Source organism: Drosophila virilis, chromosome X (assembly GCF_030788295.1).
Source record: "Drosophila virilis strain 15010-1051.87 chromosome X, Dvir_AGI_RSII-ME, whole genome shotgun sequence".
Taxonomy (NCBI): domain Eukaryota; kingdom Metazoa; phylum Arthropoda; class Insecta; order Diptera; family Drosophilidae; genus Drosophila; species Drosophila virilis.
The window spans coordinates 21,337,579-21,361,541 of record NC_091543.1 but is presented as its reverse complement, the minus strand read 5'-3'; the positions used below and the strand labels follow the sequence as shown (position 1 = coordinate 21,361,541).

Genomic DNA, 23,963 nt, shown 5'->3' with positions numbered 1-23,963 from the left:
AGCAATAGCAACAGAGAAACAACAACAACGGTTAAAGCAATTTTTAAATCACAACAGACAAAGCAACAACAATATACAAAACGCTGCAATAAGAATTATGTAATTTTATTTAGACAGCGCAGACGTCAGCAGAGGCATCGACGTTGACGGCGACGGCGACAGCGACAGCGGCGTCGACAGCGTTAAGCGAGTGTGCGTGTGTGTGTGTGTATGGATATTTGAGTGAGCGTGTAAGCTTTTAAGCTGAGTTTTAGGAAATTAGCTGGAAATCAACAAAATGGAAAAGCTTAAGTCTTAAATAGACGGTGGCGAAAGGGAAGTATACAGATTGAAACTGTGCGAAATGAGGCAAAACAACAGTGTCTATCCCGAAAACTGTAGCTTAAGTTTACGATGAAAATATATAAGCTAAGAAGATTGCCCTTGTTAACTCATAAAAATCGAAACCAAAAAATATATTGTACTTAAAAATGTACAATGAAATTGATAGAAATAAATATACATTTGAAATATAAATAAAATAATGGACGCTAACTGCTGTCGGTCAGATGAAAAGAAGGTGACATTGAGATCAGGGTAGCTATTATAGCAATTAACTTGTTTAAAAAAAAAAAAACAAAAAAATCGTGAAACCATTGTGATAAAAAACAACTTGTATACACGTGTCTTTCAGCCAGCTAACGTTAACTCGTAGCTTAATACTTAAACAGGTCACTAAAAGCAACTATAAACCGAAGTTTTCAAGTAGCCATGTTCACTATGGCCTTCGACTAACATACATAATGGTTACATCCGTACATTGGACCGGAATTCGAACCCGGATCCTCGTTGTTCAGTTGCCCGTATGACTGGGTCACTAAGACAACTCATCTATCGGTTACTGCGATATACGATATACGATGCGATATACTATATACGAAGACACTTTTATTAGTTTATTATTAGCTGTGCATGGTAACATGCAATGACGGCCAACGGTCAGCGACTATTAAGTAAGGCGTAGCGCCAAAAACCCAAATGAAAACGAACAAAATGAAAAAAAAAAAGAGGCAAGAGACAGAGACAGAGAGCCCGAGAGAAAGAGAAGCCAACGCCGAAAAAACTGGGCGGTGTAGAAAGGGAGAGTGAAGGTTGTCATCACCAACTGGACAGTGTGAAGTGTTAACTGTGAGAGCTGTCAGAAACCGGCAATAACAGACAACGCAGCCCGGTTGACGTCTTGGGTTGTATAGTTATGTCATCTGGCAGTGGTGGCAGACTTGGACTTATGCTTGCTTTTACTTTTCACCTTGTCTGTAGTAGTTACTTTTGGTAATTTTGAACCTAGTCAAAATATAGATCTGGCCTTTGGCCATTACTAGTATACAAATAAATATATGCAGCGTATTGATATGATTACTTAAGACCTATAAAATCAGATGGCATTGTGTATTAACTGTATGCGCATTAATTTTAAAAGGCCAGCATAATATTTAATGATTTAATGAAAGAGTATCCAAAAAATGAAGATAGAGTGTTCTAGTCGAAAGTACCCCAACGGGAATCACCCTGTGCTCAGGTCAGAGCTACTGTAACTATTGTTTAATCTCCACTTTACAAATCCATAAACAAAAACAAACGGCGCTAGCTGCGCAGTTTACGCAGCAGCAGTCTATAAGTGGCATTACTGAATAGATTTGCTATTGACAATCCGATTCTAAAGAAATCTTCTTAACTGTGTACGCGATAGAAGCTGCAAACAGCATTTCAAGTATATTGCGCTTTCAATATCCCCGATTTGCTAAAATGCTTCTAATCGATATTTATCGATTTAGCAAGCAAAAACAAATTTGAACTTTGTACGATATACGACAAACACTCATCAAAATTTAATGTCTCTATTTAGTAGTTTCCTAGATCCTTATGCATATTTGCTCAACACTAAGTATTATAACTCTTTTCACCTATTTTAAAGGCGTACAATGTAAAAAGGAAATCAGAAAATGAACTCTCAGTAGCGTTATGCCTGAAGGTGATTGTGCAATAGGGGAGTGGCTCAAATGACGCTGCAAACTTTTGCCATAGTATGAATTTGGCGCGATCTGTAGTCTCAAATTAATGCTGAAGCCGCTGCTTCCTGTCATTGTCCACGTACACATCTAAAATTGTCATTTAGTGGATCTCTATTACTAACTCATACATAACGAACTGCAATTAAGGCATCAGCCTTGCTTGGATCAAGCAAATCGTATAATGATGCGATCGTGCCATGGCACGATCGTGGATTTCAAAAGAAAATGTCCAGTATTAGAGATTAAATAATTTTATGTTGAACTATGCTTAGACAACCTTAATAAGAGTTAAATTCAGCCATTCAGCTATTTAAGTAAATTGCTAAGACTCGAAACATATAAATGAAATTACTTTAAAAATATTTCAATCTAAGGCTAATCTTAAACACAGAGATTATCAGATCGTAAATATCGGTCGCATGCTGTGTTCCTCACCAGCGGTTGCTGTGAAACTTTGTTATTCTCTTCAATTCTTGCTTAATCTGATCAGAAGGAAAAGTGTGGCCGTATAGGCACTAATGGACATGACTAGGTTGATTAAGGTGTCGTGCCTGTCTGCTACGTATATGCGTCTTACAAGGTCTAATTATACCATATGTCCAACTGTATGAGAACGGAGTATGCCAAAAAAACCAAAGATAACAAAAAAGAAATAAGTTAATACTTGAGCACACAAAACAAAAACAGTTCAACACACGCGTTAATTTTGTTTCGATTTTCACCAAAAAATAGGCACAGCACAGAAAAAAAAGTGTAAACAAAAAAATTTAAAAATTGTTTAATATAAAAAAAAAAAAAAACATTCAGTTTAATATTTCGTCATAAGTTTACAACGTTTCATTCGTTACTTTTGTTTGTTTGTTTTTTCTTTTTTTTTGTGTTTTTGTTATTTAGCGTGTTTTGTTTTAGTTTTGTTTACATATATTGGGGTTGATTTGCAGTACGAAACTTGTGGAATTTGCGCTAGTTGCAACTTTTTTGTCGGCTTGTCGGCTGTTATTGTTGTAGTTGCACTTGCATTTGCATTAGCTGTAGTGTTTTTGGTTTAACCTAACTCAAAAAACCGTATTGGACTTTTCGACTATAAGCAGTGTTATGTATTGTATATATGCCTAGGGTATATCCTCACGTTTGGTGCGACGGCGACGGGTAATAGCGACGGGTAAGACGACTACGTTGAAGCTTTGTTTTTGTTGTTTAAATACTATATTTTGGTTATGGTTTTTTATATTATACGTTTTAAAACTTTTTTGGCTATGTGGACCTTTCTGCAACTGGCGCTGGCTATGCGGTCTTGGCTGGTGGGCTTGCAATTGATTACTAACGTGATTTTATCATACACTAGCGACTAAAGCTCGAACAAAGCGGCGAACCGAACAAGTGACTGCGACGCCAGCAGCGAGCAGTAAGCACCACTAGACGCTAAGCGGCTGAGCAGCGGACGCTAGCAGCTGTTGCGGCCGCTGCTGTTGGCGTCACTCGCTTAACGCCTTGACTGTGACGTTGCACTCAAAAATTAAAAAACGAAAGTGAGTCAAAGCCAAAGGCGGCCGTGTTTGAGCCGAAGCTTTGAGTCAAATCGCAGCCGCCTTTTGAGTGCAAATGCATGAAGGCTTTGGCGTATGGATCATTCGCGAATCTCTTTGGCCTGTTTACCAGTCACCCAAAATTTCCGCTTCATGGCTGCAAATGCGCACTTAGTCTGACAGTCCGACAGTCCGTCAGTCCGTCAGTCCGCCAGTCTGTCATACTGTTAGCGGGCTGCAGGCAGGATTAGACTTACACAATCTGTGCAGCTGTACCCATCTCTTGAATTTTTATTGAGCTCTTCAATTTAGTACACGTACAGGTCTTCTTGAAGTAATGCTCTGTGTGGTAATAATCGTTAGTTTCAAGTTGCGTTTGCCGTTTTTTTTTTCTTTTTTTAAATTGATTGCGTTGTAGTGCGTATCCTCACTAGCATATTCAGTTACTCAACCGTTTGGGCTTAACAATTTGAATAGGTGAATTCCGCATTCCAAGTGCCTTTGTGGCAACAATCGCACAAGCTACAATGATCAGTGATATCGGAGGCCTGCGCAACAGCCTAAAAACTTTTGCCAAGAACTTATAGGGGTGACAGTTACTACGTTGATGGAGTAACTATGTATATAAGTTAAATAATGCAGATGGGCATAATAAAGGTGCTGCAATTATTAAAATTACAGCAAAGGCATTATTGAGAGGCTTAGAAAAAGAGCTTTAACACTTTATTTGGACATTTTGCTATTTCGCGCCGTTGTGGGGTTTGTTTCTCCAACTGATTTGGATTGTCTTCCTCGAAACTTAAACTAAATATAACAATTGGAATTATTTATTTATATCGTATATTTAAACTCATTTCAATTAATTGTTTTCTTTTTCTTCATCGTAAATTGGGGCTTGGCGAAATTTCAGTTTTTCAATATCCAGTTTCCGCTAAACTCTATTTGACTCTATTTGATATTTGTCGAAACGAAAAGGGCCAACATTTGGAAATAGTATATAATTTGATTTTTTTTTAATCAACAAGCAAAATTTACCTCAAAATCCTTTTTTTTACTACAATTTCTAGAAGATCGCCCTATGTGACTATCCCTTTATTTTCGCCCATATTTAAAGACTAGCATCCTCCTCCTAAAACGCTTGTGAAGTATGAGCAGGATTAATTTGAATCCATATTTGGAGTACAAAAGGTTTTCAATAAAAGACAGACTACAAAACAATAAGTTTGCAAGAAGTTTAGGCAAAATCTAATAAAGTTCGAAAAGCGATTACATGCTTATATTTTTTATGTGTAAAAATCATAATTAATATTCAATTAAAAAAAAAAAAAACATGTTCGACCGACAAATGATTTCTTCACGTCAATTCTTTTCTTGACCATTTTCATTAACCAAATGAAAATATCAAATCTGTCGCTAAGCCCTGAATAATATACGCTGGTAGCCGCTTCCCCCTTTTGTAATGAATCACCGTAAATAACACCACGTGCATCCCAAAAAACAACTGTGGCCATAACCTTGTTTGCGGACAGACCCACCTTGGCCTTCTTTGAGGCACGTTCACCCGAAGAAAACCGCAGTCTTGATTGTTCCTTGGTCTCTGGTGTGTTTTGATGGATCAAAGTATCGTATACGGTATCGAAACGAAGTAAAAACTTGTTTGAATTGAGACTGAACTTCGCCATGCACTCCTTTGAAGTTGTCAAATGGTTGTGCTTATGGTTAAGTGTCAGCAATCGCGGCATCCATCGCGCGGTTAGTTTATTCATGTGTAAACATTCTTGTAACATGTGATGTTCGCGCTCAGTTGTCACGGCCAATTATGGATTGTCCAATATGGTTCAATGGATTAATCGTATATATCTGGTCTGAACTTTTTACGTCTCTTGTGCTAGTACGACCACAACAGAAGTCAATTATATTTACGGCTTTTAGTCGATGTTTTGATTACAAGTACTCGACTGATTTCAATATTTGTATGAATACGATACAAAGGTGACAATCAATATTTGTGCCAAAAACGTCAGTCACTTTCTGCTAAAATTTGTATGCATCGGCTAGATTTACTTTACTCACGCTGAAGTAAACGTTTATGTATGAAACCAAAATGTAGCTGCAAAAGTAGTTTCCAACGCCAGCTGAAGTGTAATAGACTTGCTTTAACAAAGACACCAAATTACTTTGTTGAAATGGTTCCAGAATTCAACGGGTGAAATATCGATGTTTTGAAATAAAGTCGACCCTTTTTAGAACTACTACTGCTTACGTCTAAAATTTCAAGTCTTCAAGTTCATATAATCTCTGATGTCGACGTGTTCTTTTTGTAGACAAGCTTGCGGAAATTCTTATTATTATTTATTTATTATTATTATTACTATTCTTTATAGTTTTGCTGATGCATTTTTCTGGCCTTTATATAAGTACAATTGGGGTGAAATAGAGTTGGTGAAAAGTTGATTTTAAATTTTTAAGATTTATGTAAAATATAACTTGAGAGCTGGAGCTCAAGATATAATATAATTATAATTATATTCTAATATTGGTAAAAACAAATCTCTCTTTGATGGGAAAACGTTTCAAAAACTTGTGGTTAAAATTTCGGTGTTAAACTCACTCACAAGGATTTTCGTAAAAATTAATTTGAGACGTGTTTCACACTTTTCGCAGGATCCAAGCATCCTTGTTGGAAAATGCGGATCAATAATTTTTTGTTGATGATTTGTTGAAAATTTTAGTTTCTTCGTGTTTTAGGTTTTAAGAATGACGCGTTCATAACTACGGACAAAATGACAGACTCTCAAATCGACACGGCGATTGATGCTGACCGAGAATAAAAATACTTTATGGGGTTGGCTTACATACATTTGCACAAAAACCATTATACCCTTATTTCAATGGGTTCAGGGTATAAAGACTGTTTACTCCTGCCGTAAGCGAGCATCTTTCGTAACCAAACATCTCTCATAGCCGGAAAAAACATTGCGGAGTTGAATGTCCTGTTGTGGAAACATTCACAGTTTTGTTATGTTTGTATCGGCACATGGAGCATGGGTACAGAGTATCTCGTGGTCAGACGCACCCAACTTAAACTCTCATAGTTGCTTTGATTTAATGTTATTTCGATTTGGTAGCTTTTTATAACGAACGGAGACTCACACTAATTTCATAATTTTGCGCATATGCAAAGCAAAGGCTTTGAGTGTGTTAGTGCAGCTTTTGTGTGTATGTAAAATCTAAGTCGACTCAAACTTCGACTTGTTTCGAGTTGCGTCGATTCGGATTTATTTTTGCTCGCCTGCTTTTATTTTGTAATCGCAAAACGTCAAGATACTTTATCTGCGCGCTGTTTTATTGCTGTTGCCAAGCAACACAGCGTATGCGTAATTTGTAGTTTTCCATGCATATCTTGCAAGCCAACCGCTGTTCTGTGTCGTTAACTCAAACCAGCGACATGGGCAAATTTAGTGACTGTAGCCACAGTCACTATTGAACTGGTTATCCTTCATGTCATACGCACACAGACAAAAAACCTGTTGCCGAAGGTAAAGAGCTCGAGTTATGATCTCTGGCCGGCACTGGTTTCGGTCACAGACAATTAAATTAAGTCAAAATCAAAATTAGCCAAAAATCGATCTTGATGCTGCTAGTTTTAATTTGCCTACATTTTTCATGTCTTTTTTTTTTGACATGTCGGCCAGTTATTGTAGACACGGCCGACAATTTCCGGCCTGTCACAGCTTAATATCGAACGCAACAATTTCGTTGCTCTGCATTTAATCAAATAAAAGCATTCTGAAGTTATAAGATTGTCCAATATTTAAATACTCACGGACTAATATGAATATTTCCACATATATTTAATATGATAGTGGCTTTATTTAAAATAGGTAAAATTAGTTTAATTGCCTTGTGCTAATACATGTAACAGGCAGAACGCTGTACAGTATATTCATCCGTAAGCTATATCCTTACCCAACATCAAAGGCTGAAGGGGATCTAGTCATAATGGTCTGTCGCATGTATAAACACGTTGATCTTAGAGCTTATAGAACACGTAGGTAGCTTATCTCAAATCATCCATACCTTTCGCTGTTTTGAAGCAATCGATCCAAAGCTATATCGAACTCCCAATTTATGTGCATGCTTGTCAGGTGGTGAGTGGCTAATATTCTTAATACAGATTATGTAAATTTTAATTTATTTACTCCACTACTACTATTCTATCCAGATCGGCTCAAGAAACAGATATGTTATTAAAGAAACTGTAAGAATGCCATGGGAATGGGCGGTCGAAAATTGACGACTTTTAAGAAAAAGTGTTGTTTTTCAGTACATCTATAATATTTTTTATTTTATTAATTATTTATTAATGGCCATAAAACAAGTGTATTTCTAATTATTTAATACTTAAGTATATTAAAACAAAATACTAAATGCCTTGGTTAGAATACACATCTTTCAATAACATCACCGACACGATGGAGGTGTTTTATTTGCCCGATTGGCCACCCAACGACCTCAATTGCTACAGTAAAAGATCTAAGCTTTCAGACTCAATATATATTTGTTAAATTAGTTTTGAGATGGACAGGTGGACAGAACGACGGACATGGCTAGATCGATTCGGCCAAGAATGCTGTCCAAGAAGATCTATATTCTTTCCACTATACCCATTTTAAGCATTTATATGGGTGCAGGACGTGACTAGTGGAAGTGCTTTGGTATAATTTACTTACATATGCTCGTATTTATGTGTTGACTTTCTCAGCTATCGACACAAAATGTAAGAATGCTCACTAGGAAATACCTTCTTAACCTTAAGCTTTTCTTCAACATCAGCCTTTAAAAAACCACTAGTTTCTTCTCTTACTCGGTACCAGCTCGCCCCACCATCAACCGAACGCTAAAATGTAAGCTGGAATTGTAAGCAACTTTTGTATGAACCTTTGAACCTTCCAGATTGTTTTTGTGACTGTGTTTGCATAGTTCTCTATATTTCGTTTGTGAGCTCTTTGCTATTGAGCTTGAGATTTCAAAGCAGAAGCATATCTAAAGAGAATTAATTTGATTTAATATATTTAAATATTCATAAAATATTCAATTAGCAGTTTAAGTATTTTTGTGTTGTGCCTTTTGCAAATTAAAGTTGTTTTGTGGCGCAAGTGAAAAACACTTTTCATTACCTTTATTGGTCCGTTGGGTCCACGACCCCATCTCAAGCAAAGTTTTGCAGCGGCGCGGCGCCTCTGCGACACTTTATGTTTTTTGCTGTTCGCTTGGGGTCAGAGTCAAGCGGTAACTAATTATACTGCCGAAGAATGGCTAAATGACTTGCGAAATATTGCGACAGCTGGCTGCATTTTTGACTGTCTGACTCTGATTGAAATGATTTGGGAAGAAAAAATTAAATTAAAAATCTGCAAATGACTGCTCAAATGAGTTGGCGCAAAAACTTATTTGGGTTGAGTGAGCAAAACATTAACAAGGGCGCTATTAAAAGCTATGGGTAAGGGTATGGCATTCCAACATTTGATTGGACTGAAAGTATAAACTATAAAGTAATATTCATATTTTTTATATATCTATTTATAAAACTTTCCGTCCTGACTGACTGGCGGACTGATTGACTTTTTTGCTTACTAAAGATCTATGTTCATATTTATTTTCGGAAAACTATTTCCCTTGGTATGAAATGAATTGGGGTCAAAAATTTGGTGTGCAAAGTTTCGCGTTCAAATGGTCGAAATGATCAGATGAGCCTATATTGTCCCGCACGATCAACTGTCCCTACGAAAGCATATATCGCTCTATTTAGCGACTTTTTACATTTTACGATGATTTCGTCTTTTTATATACCATCTCACAACAAATAAGATTATAAAAGCTAGCGACACCAGATTAAGTATCTGGATCCTCGTACAATTTAAATACTATGTCTTTGTTTTGACGTTGACGCATATATTTCGAATTCATATTTAAGTACTTATTCCATATCGATTGGTCAATAAACATCGAAAATGAGAAGAAGCACAATCATATGGGAGCTTCCGGGCAGTGTGTGTGTATTGCTATGTTTTAGCGGATGAGTGTATAAAAAGAAGTTACAATAATTGTTGCTGTAAACAGGGTATCAGCTGCCGATGAGAGCCCTATTGTATTATAAAATCAAATTTTATAGGAGTCGGATCATTGGACTACAACGTTCGTTTATATGTAGTGCATATATGTATGTAAATATTGTGTACATGAGTGTTTACATATACAGATGCAAATGATCCTTATACTTATTTACACATACACATAAAGTTAAATACAAAAGCAAAATGAGTTAAGTCTGCAGCCCGCAGAGGTTAGTAAGGGTCTGTGATAACAAAAAATAGGGTATAGAAACGTCGCCTGCTGCAAACATTAAAACGTCAGCCATTTAAGAAACAATTATTTACTTAGTATAGATTCCATAGGTTTTCTATAATTGATGTCAATAACGTGCAGCGACAATATGTTTAGTGTGTGTGTAGCCCCGCTCTAAATCTGGTTAGAGCTCAAAGTGCGCTTATCAATGCAATCATAAATTGCTTAGAACGGTGCAAAGCTTATAACTATTTTGCCAATAAAATTATAAGTTTTTGTTTTTTTTTTTTTTTCCCCATATTACATATTCTTGTTATTTCTTTTTGTCAAACTGCAATACAGCGTGTAAACAAAGTTGCGTTGCCAAGCTCGGCGACTAATAAAAACAAAGTCAAACGATTTGGCAAGGTTATTATTTCTTGCACAAAGATATGTGTTAACACATACAAACGTACACACACACACACACACACACTAGCCAAGACAGACAGCCATTAGTGGCCTTCATGTTGGCCTGCTCGTAAATTGATTTTGATGAACTTATTTTCCCATTTGATGTCTGTCGATTTTTGATTGTCGTTTGTTTACGTTTGAGCTCGCGTACCTATCGCAATACTCGTAAACAGACCCGAATCGCCTGCTCAACCAGTAAACCAAATGCTAACACTGGCTACGCGAAGTGAAGAGAGTATATTGGTTTTGTGTACTGTTCGTCTATTCTTCCGTATTTCCGTACTTTTCTTAATTTGTGATTCATTTGTGCAACAATTTTGGCATTTATAAATTTAGAATCATGGACTTTGGTATCAACCAATTTAAGCTGCCATAATCATGCCCTACGTATTTCTCAAAGATGCGACTGTAAACACCGAAATGATCAGGAATCCATTTCCTAAGTTGTTGTGGTTGTGTGGTTGGTTGAAGAATGTTCCAATGTTCCAGGGTATCTCGCAGTCAGGCACTCTCGACAAAATTACTCGTACGACTTAAGACTGTAGCCACAAAGGAGTGACCTGTAAACTTTGACTAAAAAGTATCGCTTCTTAAAGGTAGGGCACAGGCGTGGTCAATTGGATCTCAATTTTAAAAGGAGTTCGTGAGTAATTTGTTTACTTTAGTCTAAAATCTGTGGCAGAGACCGCTTACAGTTTTCGCTCTACCGAATAACTTAGCATTGTTTAAACTTCAAAAGCGGAAATACTCTACGTTGTATGTAAGTACATCTGCAATGCCAAGTGCTGATGCCGATGCTGATTGCTCTTAACGACTTGGCGTTGCTTTTTCCACTTCCGCATTGGACAGCAAAAAGGTGAAGAACAGGAACTTACAAAATTTGTTTATTTCCCGTAAGCCTCGATAAATAGTGCGTTTTAAACAAATTTGAGGCTGCTGATCCCGAAAATAGCTTATATTTTTGAAGCAAAGCCTTTTTATCAGTCATGTGGTGCCAAAGTGGATAAGTATAAAGTTTAGAAAATTATCGAACATGAGACGCAAGTAAATTTCACAACTTGATTTCTTTCGGCTGCGCACATTAATTTCCCCACTTTGAGAGCTGTCAGAATGAAACAGTGCACTTGTACAAGAAAGGTATTATAAGGGCTGAATGAATACGTTGCAGCAGCTGTCTGCTATTAAAAGGCTTGACAGAAGAATATTATTAATTCCCTATTTTCCCTATAGTTGCCACTCGCATGGGGAAGTTGTGGTTGTTTCTGCGACAGACTTTTGACTGGTTTTAAGGTCATTGAATTTTGCAAATCTAATGATAACTTTAGAGCCCTTGAACCTCAATTCAATAGCCAAAAAGTGTTAAGTGAGTTTCAAAGGCGTAACATTTTTTTGCTACTCTTGTAGCTACAAGGTCTGAAGTGGACACGATTTCGGATGCTGCATGTGTGTCCGCTGTACGCTGTCATTGTGGGTCCTTCAGAGGGGCATCTACAATAAAATTAATTGCCACTAGACAAGACCAGCTGTTTTAGATGCCATAGCTGATAGTGCTTTTACAGTCAGACCTGTAATGCGTATGCAGGTAAAAAATCAGGCCGCAAGTACAACAGTGGAAAAAAATGTATATTCATACAAGCCATCTTTCCGCTCTTCTTGCTTTCTGTTGATGACTTCTTCATTGGTCTGGGTGATATTAATCTTTCTGATGCTGCTTGGTCTTTAACAATGGATTCAACCTTGTTGTTGATTTTTATGTAACTAGGTATGTCCTGATAACGGGCGTTGGTAAACACATAAGGATCTCTATAACTGAGCTTAGCTCCAATCGGATGGATAAGCAAAACTGTTTTGTACAACCGTTTTCTACGATATTTCCACACGGGCATCAAAGGAACATGCCTTGATCGACTCTGCTAAGTATTTATGCTTATCTATATCTTATATATACATATATATGTATACTTTATGCGATCAGAAACGCCTTTTCTCTTTCCTATATACATTTGCACAAATGCATAAGACCCTTTTTACACAATGGCTCAGGGTATAATTAGCTTGTTCTAAATTCCACATTTCAAAAAGTTTAACCCTGTTAGCCCTCACTGGCAGAAAGAAATTCATTGTACTTGCTGCCAATTAAACAAGTCACAGAATCTCTAAATGGGAGTGGCCTGACCGCTGAATCGGCTTAATGGGCGCTGAAGAGGCGGAGATATTAGACACAATTCTGTTTGTCGCTTTAATTTCTTGCTGCCTGCAGGCCAACAGATTATATGTAGATTATATGGACCAGTAGCCTCATCTGGATAAAGGTACTTAGCAACAACGAATAATTGTGACATTTGAGCCCATTTTGCTTTTCTGATTTAAGCCGCTGGTTAAATATATATACCCAAATAACAAATAAGGCATTATACCGAATTAAAGGGCTTATGTTATGACATTTCAAAATTCAATTATTCTGATCTTTGTCACATAAATTGTTTTCACAAACTAGGTCACAGATTCCGGTGCATACAAAATATTTTCCAGATCAAAGAAGATTCCCTGAACCCCGCGTCGAACTGTGCTTACAAGCATTATAGCACAAACTGCCCGTAGCTCCAGATGGGATCAGATCTATATCTCATTTGTGGGGCATTAATATGGTGACTACGTAAATGAAAGATTATTCCACAAAAATAGCTTTGTTTTCCATTATTTGGTGAACGGGGGAGGGGCCCACTTACACACGTCTTTAGCTCTAATACGCTCTGCCATCAACGGGTTCATACATATGGACAGACGAATAGACATACAGACTGACAAGACTAAATCGACTCGGCTTTTGATACTGACCAAAAGTACATAAATAGTTTATGTGGTTGGAATAGTTCATTGTGCCTGCTTCATACATTAGCATTTAAGGATTATAGCATTTTTATCAATTTTCAATATGCTTAGAGATTTATAATAGTTTAATACTTACTTGATATTAAATGTTTAAAGATGGCCTAAATAACAATTCAAAGAAGTAAAAACAATAATTATGTTTGAGGAAATTAGCATATCATGGGCCGGTTAGGCAATCAAATAAAGACATGGACCACTGATCAACTCAGTATATAAGTAATATTTATATATATAAAGCAAAGGCTATAAACGATTGTAACGACAATGTAACGAACTGTGTATTGAAGCGAGGGCAGGTGGAGTATGGGCTGCGGCAGTGATACGCCCACACTCGACTAAGCGGAAAACAAACTTACTGGCGTTGTAACGTCATTGAATGGGATTGAATTGAATCGGAACCATATAAAGATATGTGATTATATTGGACGCCACAATTGATTTCTGTATAAAGTGAGCTGCTCTTCTGGGCGCTGTTTTAGTACAGCGACCAAACCATGCACAACATAAGGCAGCCTCAGGAGCGGCTGTTGTTGGTTTTGATGATCTGCGCCTGCGCTTGCAGCAGCACTAGTGCACGGCCCAGTGAAGTGAAGCTGCAATCTCAGTACCTGCGTGCTATTAGTGCCTATAGAAGGCTAGAGCGTAGCCTTCCTCCTCAGGAACTGCGTGCTTTGATTGGCTTAGGACTGCTAAATGGCGCTCGACAGACAAATGAGCAAATGGAGCAGCATCTGGTGCAAGCAGTCAAGGAGCTGATACAGACTGACAAGTGGCAAAGCGATAAAGTACTCCCCAAAATTGATGCGATCGAGCAGCAAATGGAGCGCGATCAGTATGCTCTCAACATTCTCAGTAACGCCATGGATGTGTTGTGCAACGATAAGAATGAGCAAGAGTTTCGGCAAGAAGTTTACAATGTATTTAAGGAGCAGCAGCATTTTCTTGGGCAGCAGTCTGAAGTGCAGCCAGAAGTTGGTACGCGATTAGGACAGCTGCGGTGCCACATACTGCAACAGTTTTCGCAGATGAAGACCCATTTGGATGCCAAAATCGAGAGAACCCTGGACCATCTTGTAAGGCAAGCCACAGTCGATGGGCCACTCGCCAAGGCTAGTCATAAGATTTTGCACAAGAGGGCAGCCAATGAAAAACAGACTCCTGAAACGCCGACTCAGGACTCTGAGAAAACGCTTGTGATCAAGGCTGATCTGCCAGAGGTCAGTAAACAATTTCAGCAATTACTGAGCATTGTGTAGACTATGTTGAAGTTAACCTAATCCAAGTAAAATCCATTGAAACGCAGGATGATTTTCGGCAAAATTTGGTGGTTGATCAATCTGAGAAAAGCGGTGAAAGTGGTAACCAAACTCATCCTAAAAACGAATTCGATAGCCTGGATAATGTTGTGAGTACTTAAATATAAATATTTGTTTTTTATTTTGTGACTAACTGCTTAAAATGTTATATACGTTCGCAAAATGAAGAAAATATTTTTGTTTCATGCAATACCCGCATGAACGGACCTGTGCTTAACCAGATCAGATAAAGCACTTAGATTATATATTATATTACAATATTATCACAAAGTCCCAAATTTCGACAGCTTTACAGCTAGATATACGAAATTTAGAATGAAGACTGAGAGCATAGCACGAAAACTACAATGATGTATCTTAAAAAATAATTAAGTGGCTCAAATCTAGAAACAGGGTAGCTAATAGTCGAGCATAGCGTCATAATCTTTTTTTTTAATGGCCTTCAATTTATTCTATTCTGCTTTAGGCTTATAAATAATTGATGGGCAAAGCTCACACTAAAACACTTAGAGTAACATACCAAAGCACATAAATGTATTATAATATAATTCATATTCAAGTAGCCAAGACAGCTGGGGAATTCTTCTTAGTTTGCGGCGACGCTGCTATAAAAGAATTTGAATGTAAAAGTAGTCGATTCTTGTACCGACTGGAGTAGCGAATAATTTATCCCATTTTATTAGATAGAAATAGAGATATTTTCCATAACAAGCTTCTCGCATACCAAGGGTGGTCAGACATTGTTCTCGCTGCCCTTGATTCAAAGATTCGGATCTTCATTAGTTGCGCAGTATTAAACTTTTTCAAGTATGCAGCCTGTCCGGTGCTTGTTTGACTTCTAGAAAGGCAGTGTACTTTGTTTTCATAAGCTTGTAGAATTCGTGCTTACTTCTGAAGCTAAGTGTATGTACTAAACGCGCTCGACCTGAGCCCTCTGTGTGCTCGGAAATATTCCTTCGAATATTTTAGCGAGTGATAATGGTAGGCTTATGAGACAGTAAGAATCCATTCACCTGTCTTATTTAATTTCCATTCGTGTTAAAGAATTGAATAATCCTTTATTAATGCGCCTCTGAAGTCGCAAACTATTACAGTAAAGCCCACAGCTACAAGCAATGCGAAGCAGGAAGATGACAGTTCTTCAGAGCTCGGAGGCGATGATGGCGGAACTGATGCCGGCGGCGGCGGCGGTGGCCTGGTTGGCATTATCGGAAGCTTAAGTGGTGTGAGTACAAAAAAAAAAAATGGATAGCCGAATATTACTAACTATTGTTAACTGCAGGGCGAGGGCGGCTCGGATGTTGGGGCATTGATCGGCGCACTCACAGGCGTTATTTCGACGTTGTTTGGCGTAAGCTTTGAGCAACTCTACTGATGAAAGCGAAGCACATACATATTTTTATCAAATATTGTTTCTTACATTGGGCAGCCGGGTGGACTAGATATTGAGGCGTTGATAAGTACAGCTACATCGCTCTTGTCAGGCCTGCTCTCGGGCAATAAGAACTTTGGTGTTGTGTTGGGTCAATATGTAGGCACAGCTCTTGATGGACTGTCCGGCGGTGGCGGAGCGGTAGGTCTGAGACATCCAGTCCATCGACTGCGCACTGCTCACAATTATTTTTTTGGTTTTTTTTTTCAGATTAACAATGGACAGTTTTTGGGCAATTTTGTGGGGACCGTGTTAGCCTCATTGAGCGCAGTACTTATGCTTTTTATTAATTATTCCTTTTTTTTTTGCCGCTTATGATTGTTTTATGACTGTACTACTAACCTTTGTGCAAATGTCAATTGACTGTCTAGCATTAGCTACAACTGCGTTTTGGTTATCTTTACAGGATCCGGAGGATGAAGGCCCACCACAACCACTTACTTTTACCAAAAACTTTCTGAGCAGTTTTCTTGAATCGAAATTCCGACCAGCGGAAGCGCCAGAGGAGCGTCATGGAAGCGGCGAGTTGCCGCGCCAAAAGAAAAAGGAATCTCTAAGCGCTGGATTTAACTCCGAGGGATTTGTTCAGCAAATCGCCTCGCATTTAGTAAGCAGCGTACTAGGGCTGTTGCTGAATGCATCGCTGGGTGCCTCCGGTGGTGCTTCACATGCATCCACTGGAGTATTTTCAAGCAGCAGCCATCACACGAAGACGTAAGCAGATCCTGACACTACAAGTGATTGTAACTTCCTTTTACGCAATTTAAATGTCTTTTTTTTTAATAGTTTATAAGAAATAAACAGCTAGCTTGGACGTTATTTATGCAAGTTTTCGTAATTTGTTTGATAAGATTGCAAGCCGGCGATCCAGCCTAACAAAAGGTAATAGGCAAACAATTCCATCGCTTCTTGAGCGATTGAAAAAGCGTAAAGCACAGCTTTGAGCAGAAGAAAGATACATTTTTAGCCTGGCTTGGCTGGCACAGTCGTACCTGGTATGGGATGTGCGTAAGCCGTGACGATTTGAAGTTGGACAGTTGGCCAGTTGAGTGGATAGTGGATGACGTAAGAATATACCAGCTTGGGTATATTTAAACTATCTCTCTAACGTTAATAAAAAGTAAAAAGTGTGTTACGCTCAAGTGAAATTCACTTATAAAGTCACTAATGAAAGTGCTCCAAGTTAATAGAAATCGTTAAAGCCATAACCAAAATCAGAAGGGTCTGTTCAAAGTTAAACTGAATTCATAGTTCAGCGATATGACTCAAAGTTCCCTTTTAGAAAGACTTTATGAGATTAGGGGATAACTTTTGTAATTCCATGACTTTTTTGCTCTCAATTAGAATGTTCTCCAATTAATTGTGAATATTACTAGATTAAATTACCCTAATTAAGCAGATAAAGCGCGACATTATTAAGTATGTGGCCAAAATTTAAGTGTGTTTCACCTTTGCTTATATCTAAGCATGCACAGACTCACCACTCCACTTTGGGGTAGTTGAGGAACTATGAGTTGAGCGGTGCCCTTAAAACTGATTAAATTAATATATCAGAATCAGAATATTCCATGTCCGTGCACCTTAATTTCAGAGACGATATGTCTATACAAACTGACAGGAAATTGTCTGCGAATTTTATTTTTGGGTCCAGAATACAATCGATCCGCATGTGGTCAAAGTTTGTTTAGGTTACATGAAAAACAGCGCAGCCATATAATAGCGTCATGAGTCTCTTTGGCTTAGGTGTCTGAGATGTCATACTAATGCATATAAAGGAGCAATCGTTAAGAAGAGAAGACGTGGTGAACGGGTCGTCGCTATTACAGCGGCATTGTATATCTTTCCAGTTGGAACAACAGTAAATTTGGTACTATTTACATTTTCAACCATTTTTATGCCATACTTGAATCAGGGATAATGGCTTTATTAAATAGAAAATTTATAGACTATTGACATGGTGCACATTTTACCAGCTCAACCAAATCGCATACAAGCACAGAGGCACCGGCAAATGCTACAATCAAAATAAAACGAAACCAATTTGAGGAATCCATCTCACCAGATCTGCCATTTCGCTTAACTGTATTGTTAATTGGTACAATACGAATTCCCACGGATACTCTTAATTTCAAAATGGTTGTCTCTGTATAAAATTAGGTATTAATTATTTACAGATTTATACATAAAGAAATGAAATACAGAAACAAATGTTTGAGCTAAAACTTTTCAAATTAGATGCAGATCGAGTGCCTTGCACCAATTCATTGGCTAAATAATAATGCCAGTCTATAGTGATATTCGATTGTGGGCATCAACGTTAACGTTTTGCACGCTTTGGTTTAATTGTCGTTTATTTTCTTTCTTTTATTCGTTTCCATTCGATACGCAATTGCTTTAACTACTCAACTACTTTAGCCAACGAAGCGCATATTTTGTCACTTTCTCATTGCATGCTACATGGGCAGGGAGTATGTTGGAGGGGTACTTTATAAATATCAACATACTTTTCACTCACTACTGTATGCCTCAAACATATTTCTCTTTGAATTGTCTGCGAGTTGCGCATTGCGATCAAAGCGGTTTCAGTTACGCGTGAATCTTTCACAAGATCAAGTGACATTTCGGACGACTGGGTGTGTTTATTTGTTAATTTCAAAAGTGCAAGCGAAAATTTATTTTACCCTTAATATCAAAAACAAATTTTAAGTGAAATATTTTAGGTAAATTTAATACCCAGTGTTTTCTTTTTTTTTTTAAATGTGGTTTGATTTACTAAGCTCTGCAGCGGGGAGAGTTCACATTATCAAGGATTTGAGTAAAAAGGAATTGGCAACTTGCATTTGATTGCGATAATTTTGTACACTTTTAAATAACCGAGAAGACGAAAAGACTATTATTTATCTGTCTGTAAAATCTGTATCTAGTTATTTATATGTATGCCAAATTAAGAGACGTTAGCCCAAAAACTGTGAAAGATTTCGATTTTTGCGTTTGCTCTTGCCGCAAGACGGGCTGACGCACTGTAGAATGGAAAATGCACACACCAATATATATTTTGCTCATTTTTATACATTAAAAATTGAGGTGAATTCAAAAGAAACATAAAAGTCTCTAGTATGCACATGTGACAAATCAAAAGACTTAGGCAACGAACTTGCTAACGAACAGAGATGTGGTAATGGATCAGGCTCAACGAAGATTGGATTGGTGGCAAGCGCAATATCACTAACAAAAACAACAACTTACAAAACAAATAGCGCTTTCATCGCATTGCAACACGCAACGAATATTCAAAATAATTTTAGTACATACATACATAAACTTTTATTAAAAAAACAACAAAATGTATATTAGAGAATATGCGTGAATGCGGCTGAAAGCTCTGATTAGCATACATTTATTAATAAATCAGACACCTGTTGAAACACCAAAATTAAAATCCAGTTGAACCATGCCAACAAGCGATGCAAACAAACTTGGAATACTTTCATTTACGTGCGTTTAAAATTTATTGAATAAAGTGTATTCGCTCTTGTACATAAACTTTTGTGCAACGGGATTTTAGTCTTTGTTTTAAATTTCTAATAAAAACCTTAAATATGTATGTATAAAATTATATAAACTCTATACATAAAACTGACTCACTGACCAACTGTAACAAATGTATTTCCTTTATGTGATGAAGATGCAGGCAAGTGTGGAAAAATCGAGAAAATTGTTTTACCATTCGATTGGCTAGAATTTATTTGATAACAAAGGTGGAACAACTGTTATATTTTGAAAATAAGAGTGAAACTAATTTAAAAACCCGATAGGACTTTTTAAGACACTAAATTAAGATTTATTGTATTCATGTTTTAGTGGCTGTGTTGGTTAAGTTTTAACCCAGGTGACGCTAGGTAAATATTATATAGTGTCATGCAAGAAGTAAGAATATTGCTTTTTCTTGAACTCATTCTTTGACTGTGTTCAAATTGAGGATCAAGGTAGTACGGAAAATCAGATGTTCAAAATTTGGAGCGAGTAAGTCCGGGTGATACGCGCTAGTTTAATATATATAGATCACAATATATTCATGTATGGTCTATATGTTATAAGTAACTAATTAAATAAAAATTCAAAACCATTTCAGATGCGAATGTCGTGATCTTACAATAGTTAACCAATGTTATAGCGTACAGGTGAAGATGAGCACGAAAAAAAAGTCGAAGCCGCCAAAGATAGTCACAGCTTGCGCGCATACACACTCGCACGCACACACATACTGTCAGAAACACAGGCATACATAATTGTGCATGCCCATAATCAGTGTTAAAGCCAGACGGTTTTTGTTGGCGCAAAGAAACCGGTAACAGTCTCAAGGTCGTTGAGAAACTGTGCGTTTGGCTCGCTCATCGGGTTGACTTGGCTCGATTACGATGCCTTAAATCAAGATAAACCTCACCAGCAGCAGAAGCGTCGACACAGTTTGAACAATAACAAAGCCTCATGTTATGGCGATTAGCATTCACAGGCACACACACTTTAGCTATTCATATATGTTCATATATAAAAAGCGAAAGTAAACGCCATGAAAGTAGAGCACAATCTGCCCGCGTTCAAGGTAAACTAGCGAGGGGGCGTTGCTATACAGGTATACCAGGTTATCTGTTAAATTTGTTGTTTGGCTGCGTGTGTCTGTGTGGATGTGCATCTGCATAAGTCGGTCAATAAGTTTATTGACCGTTTTAACAGATTTGATGGCTTTATTTTCGTAATGAATACTCCTATTTCGCTAAAAGTTTTTTTCCAATGAACTGAAATTGGTTAGGCAAATCAATGTTTAAGCAACAGAAAAACTTATCAAATTGGCAAAAACAATGCTTTTGTGCGGTTGTGCTTTAAAATTATATATGCACATTCGTCTGCTATTTATTATAACGTTTGTTTGGCTTTTAAATTGTGTAAATTATTAAAGTGACGTTTCTTAAACTCTTGCCGAACCAACCTTAATTTTGTCATGATGTGTGTAATGCATTAAAGGAGACATCTCTAAATCGATAATAAGTAGATGTATTGGAAGCAGTTGGTTGGAGTATAATTTTGTTGGTGGGAACTCTTACTCTGTAATCACAAAGCAGAGACTTTTTAATTAAGATTAGAAAACCTTTCCTTCATACAGACAGGAGGAGGCAAGAAAGACATTGCACAAAACTGATATACTCGTTTTACTATTTGCGCAGGATATAAAAAACCACACATAAGATGTATAACTCAGGAGCACAACATCTTCGGCACTCTCAAGATAGCTGTTACTTCTTTCTACCACTTAAATGCATATATAAGAATATAACGCTCTTGTGCAAATGTATGTACTGTTGGTTATTGTGTTCTTTCTGACTGTTAGCCTATGCGTCTAGAGGCTTAAACTATATTATTTTAGGTCATTTTCATTTAAAAACTATCGCAAAGGGTATTATGAATATATCATAAACTGTTTAACGCATGGAAGGATTCATGAGTATATACATTCTTGATCAGCATTTACAGACCAGTTTATATAGTCATGTCCGTCTCCTCTTTTACAAAGATTAGTCTCTTCGTCTTCTTGAAACTTCGGATCAGTTCGTATTTCTGTTACAGGTAGTACGTATGTCGAAACCGGCCGTATAACACCATTATATATCTGATATATGATCGATCATGCGAAAATGAAGTTCTAGTGAAAATAACTAACATTTTTGAACAAGATCTCACTATGTATTCGGTCGAAATATGAGTTATATTTGAGTGAGCCAAATGTCTACTAAGGTATTTCATTATTGGTGTGCCGCAGATAGCCGATCTTTCTTGTTTTTTTTTATTTTATGCATATATGTCCTATATTTAATACGAAGGTTTTCGCTTGGCATAATCAAACATTTGGATGTTATATTCAAGGCCAAAAGTTATTCAAAATACGCAGATCTTGTTTGTGCATGGTTGCTTGTCGAGGGGACGTTATAGTGGACTAATAAACTCAAACTCAAACAGAATTGACAAATTTGAGCAAACGTAGGTCAGGTTAGAAGGTGTCCCTCTGAGTTTAGAGCCAAGTGGTAGCTGGAGTCGTCTTTTTATAGTAATTGATATTAATACCATACAACATTGCTGGCAATGTAAATATTTCGCAAATAATATGGGTGTAAAATATAGATTTGAGGAATCTGCCCTATCTATATATATATATATACGTTCAGTACGCACTGGAAAAAATGTCCATGAACATGACGTTTATTAATTTATTTTGGTGTGTGGGAGTGGTGATCCATTTATTGCAAGAGATTTAAGATAAGCCTCCCCCTGGAGGAGCACACAGCGAATTAATAGTGTCTTTAATTTTTACCTGTGGAATCGATGATTATTGAGGGCTTATTGAAGTTTTAATTAATCCTTTAACTAACTTTAATACATTTTTTAAACTTATACTTATAATAAGGTCAAGGTATAATAATGAATATATTTTTATATAGATAGAGGAAGTTAGAATATTTACTATATCTAGGGTATCACTTAGCCGGGCGCTGCTTTCAAGAACAGTCTTAATTGGTATTATTTTAAATTAAACTACCATAGTCAATGTTAAAATTGGGCATCAATGTTGTCTGCCAGCACGCCGATTAAATAAATTATGAAAACTAATACCAAATACTAAAGTATGATATGTGTGGCCATAAATATGGCAGGCAATGGAAAACTCAAATACTCTTGATTTAGTGTAAGATTGTGCTTCTAGTCATATATACCTTCTAAGACTCTTTCGTGGAATATGCCAGCAATCTTAACTTGGGTCACTTCAGACAACCTTCGAGCAGTTATCGCTAAACTAGCATGCCAGCTTAACTACAGCTTACGTCGTGGTAAATAACTTATGTACATATAAAACCACATTTTATAATCTGTCTTTATGGCCAGTGTAATTGTTCCACTACAAGCAAACTTAATGCACAAGATACGATTTATCAACATTGAGTAATTTGCACTAGCCGCACATGGAACGAATTAACCTTTGAATTCACCCAAATACTCCACAGTTATCAAGTTAGAGCGCTTTAGTCGAATGTGCTCGACTACCCAATACCCAATGCTAGTTACATAGATTATTGAACAACAAACAAGTCTATGATCGATTCGTTGATGTTTAATGAAAGGTTGGTTGTCTTAATTATATATATATATATATCTGATTCCTATCTAGCATACATCGATTATCATTCCGCTAATATTAGCGCTGGCGGAGCTGCTAAAATGATAAAGAGCGATAATATACGCGATTCTATGAAATTCGAAAGCACAATTCGGGGTCAACGAGGGGTAGGAACTAATGAACTACTATTTTATTAGCTAGTTTTGAACTGCAAAACATTATGGGAGTAATGGATCCTCGTTTTCTAATTGCGGGCGATTAGAATGATAAACATATTTTGTTGGTCGTCTTTTTTCTTCGTCAATATTCACATATAAAGAAATCGAAAATGACTGGGAGCTAACAATAATATATCCAATCCGTGTCTGTTTTGTATTATTTATTGTACCATGTTTGCTTTATTGTAGTATGCTTCAAAGCCAACTTTCACTTAAAACAAAATTAGATCCAATACAACGATCGGGACTGTCAGCCTATTTGTCTACAGACTTTTTATGCTCCGTTTTTGTGATGTTCTTTAGCATATATATAACGTCTTTGCTCCTTCCCTGCTGTCTTCTGTTTTGGGAAATGAAAATAGTCACACGATGACAGATCACACGAATATAAAAGGAGAGTAGTCGATGACAGAAATCTACATTTTCATATAAAACACCAGTTGACTTCTTAGATTGATCTTGATGGGTAGGGTTAAATCAAAACAGCTTTTTTTCTTGGGGATATTGGGGTCTGACATGAAAAACTCTCAACCACGAACGATGTACTTGTGTAATGATGCAA

General features: G+C 37.1%; 2 protein-coding genes across 3 annotated transcripts in view; one reads left to right on the top strand and one right to left on the bottom strand.

Annotated features, from left to right (window-relative positions):
- Window positions 1–23,963, bottom strand: part of LOC6631569 (fibroleukin) — a 41,155-nt gene that overhangs the window by 1,070 nt on the left and 16,122 nt on the right. The window lies entirely within an intron of this gene.
- On the top strand, window positions 13,763–16,827 carry LOC6631566 (uncharacterized). 2 transcript variants are annotated; one of them, XM_002055517.4, is made up of 7 exons: window positions 13,763–14,487; window positions 14,574–14,675; window positions 15,665–15,811; window positions 15,869–15,937; window positions 16,016–16,159; window positions 16,229–16,288; window positions 16,425–16,827. In XM_002055517.4, the coding sequence occupies exons 1-7, from the start codon at window positions 13,765–13,767 to the stop codon at window positions 16,734–16,736; spliced, it is 1,557 nt and encodes a 518-aa protein (XP_002055553.2). In that variant the 5' UTR covers window positions 13,763–13,764; the 3' UTR covers window positions 16,737–16,827. The 2 variants fall into 2 exon arrangements, with proteins under 2 accessions (XP_002055553.2, XP_070067364.1); XM_070211263.1 differs by lacking the exons at window positions 15,665–15,811; window positions 15,869–15,937; window positions 16,016–16,159; window positions 16,229–16,288.

What these genes read in the sequence shown, in the direction of transcription:
- LOC6631566 (XM_002055517.4), top strand. Translation starts at nt 13,765, where the DNA reads ATGCACAACATAAGGCAGCCTCAGGAGCGGCTGTTGTTGGTTTTGATG. An exon ending in TCGATAGCCTGGATAATGTT is followed by an intron (nt 14,676 to 15,664) that starts GTGAGTACTTAA and finishes GCGCCTCTGAAG; the next exon opens with TCGCAAACTATTACAGTAAA. An exon ending in TTATTTCGACGTTGTTTGGC is followed by an intron (nt 15,938 to 16,015) that starts GTAAGCTTTGAG and finishes TACATTGGGCAG; the next exon opens with CCGGGTGGACTAGATATTGA.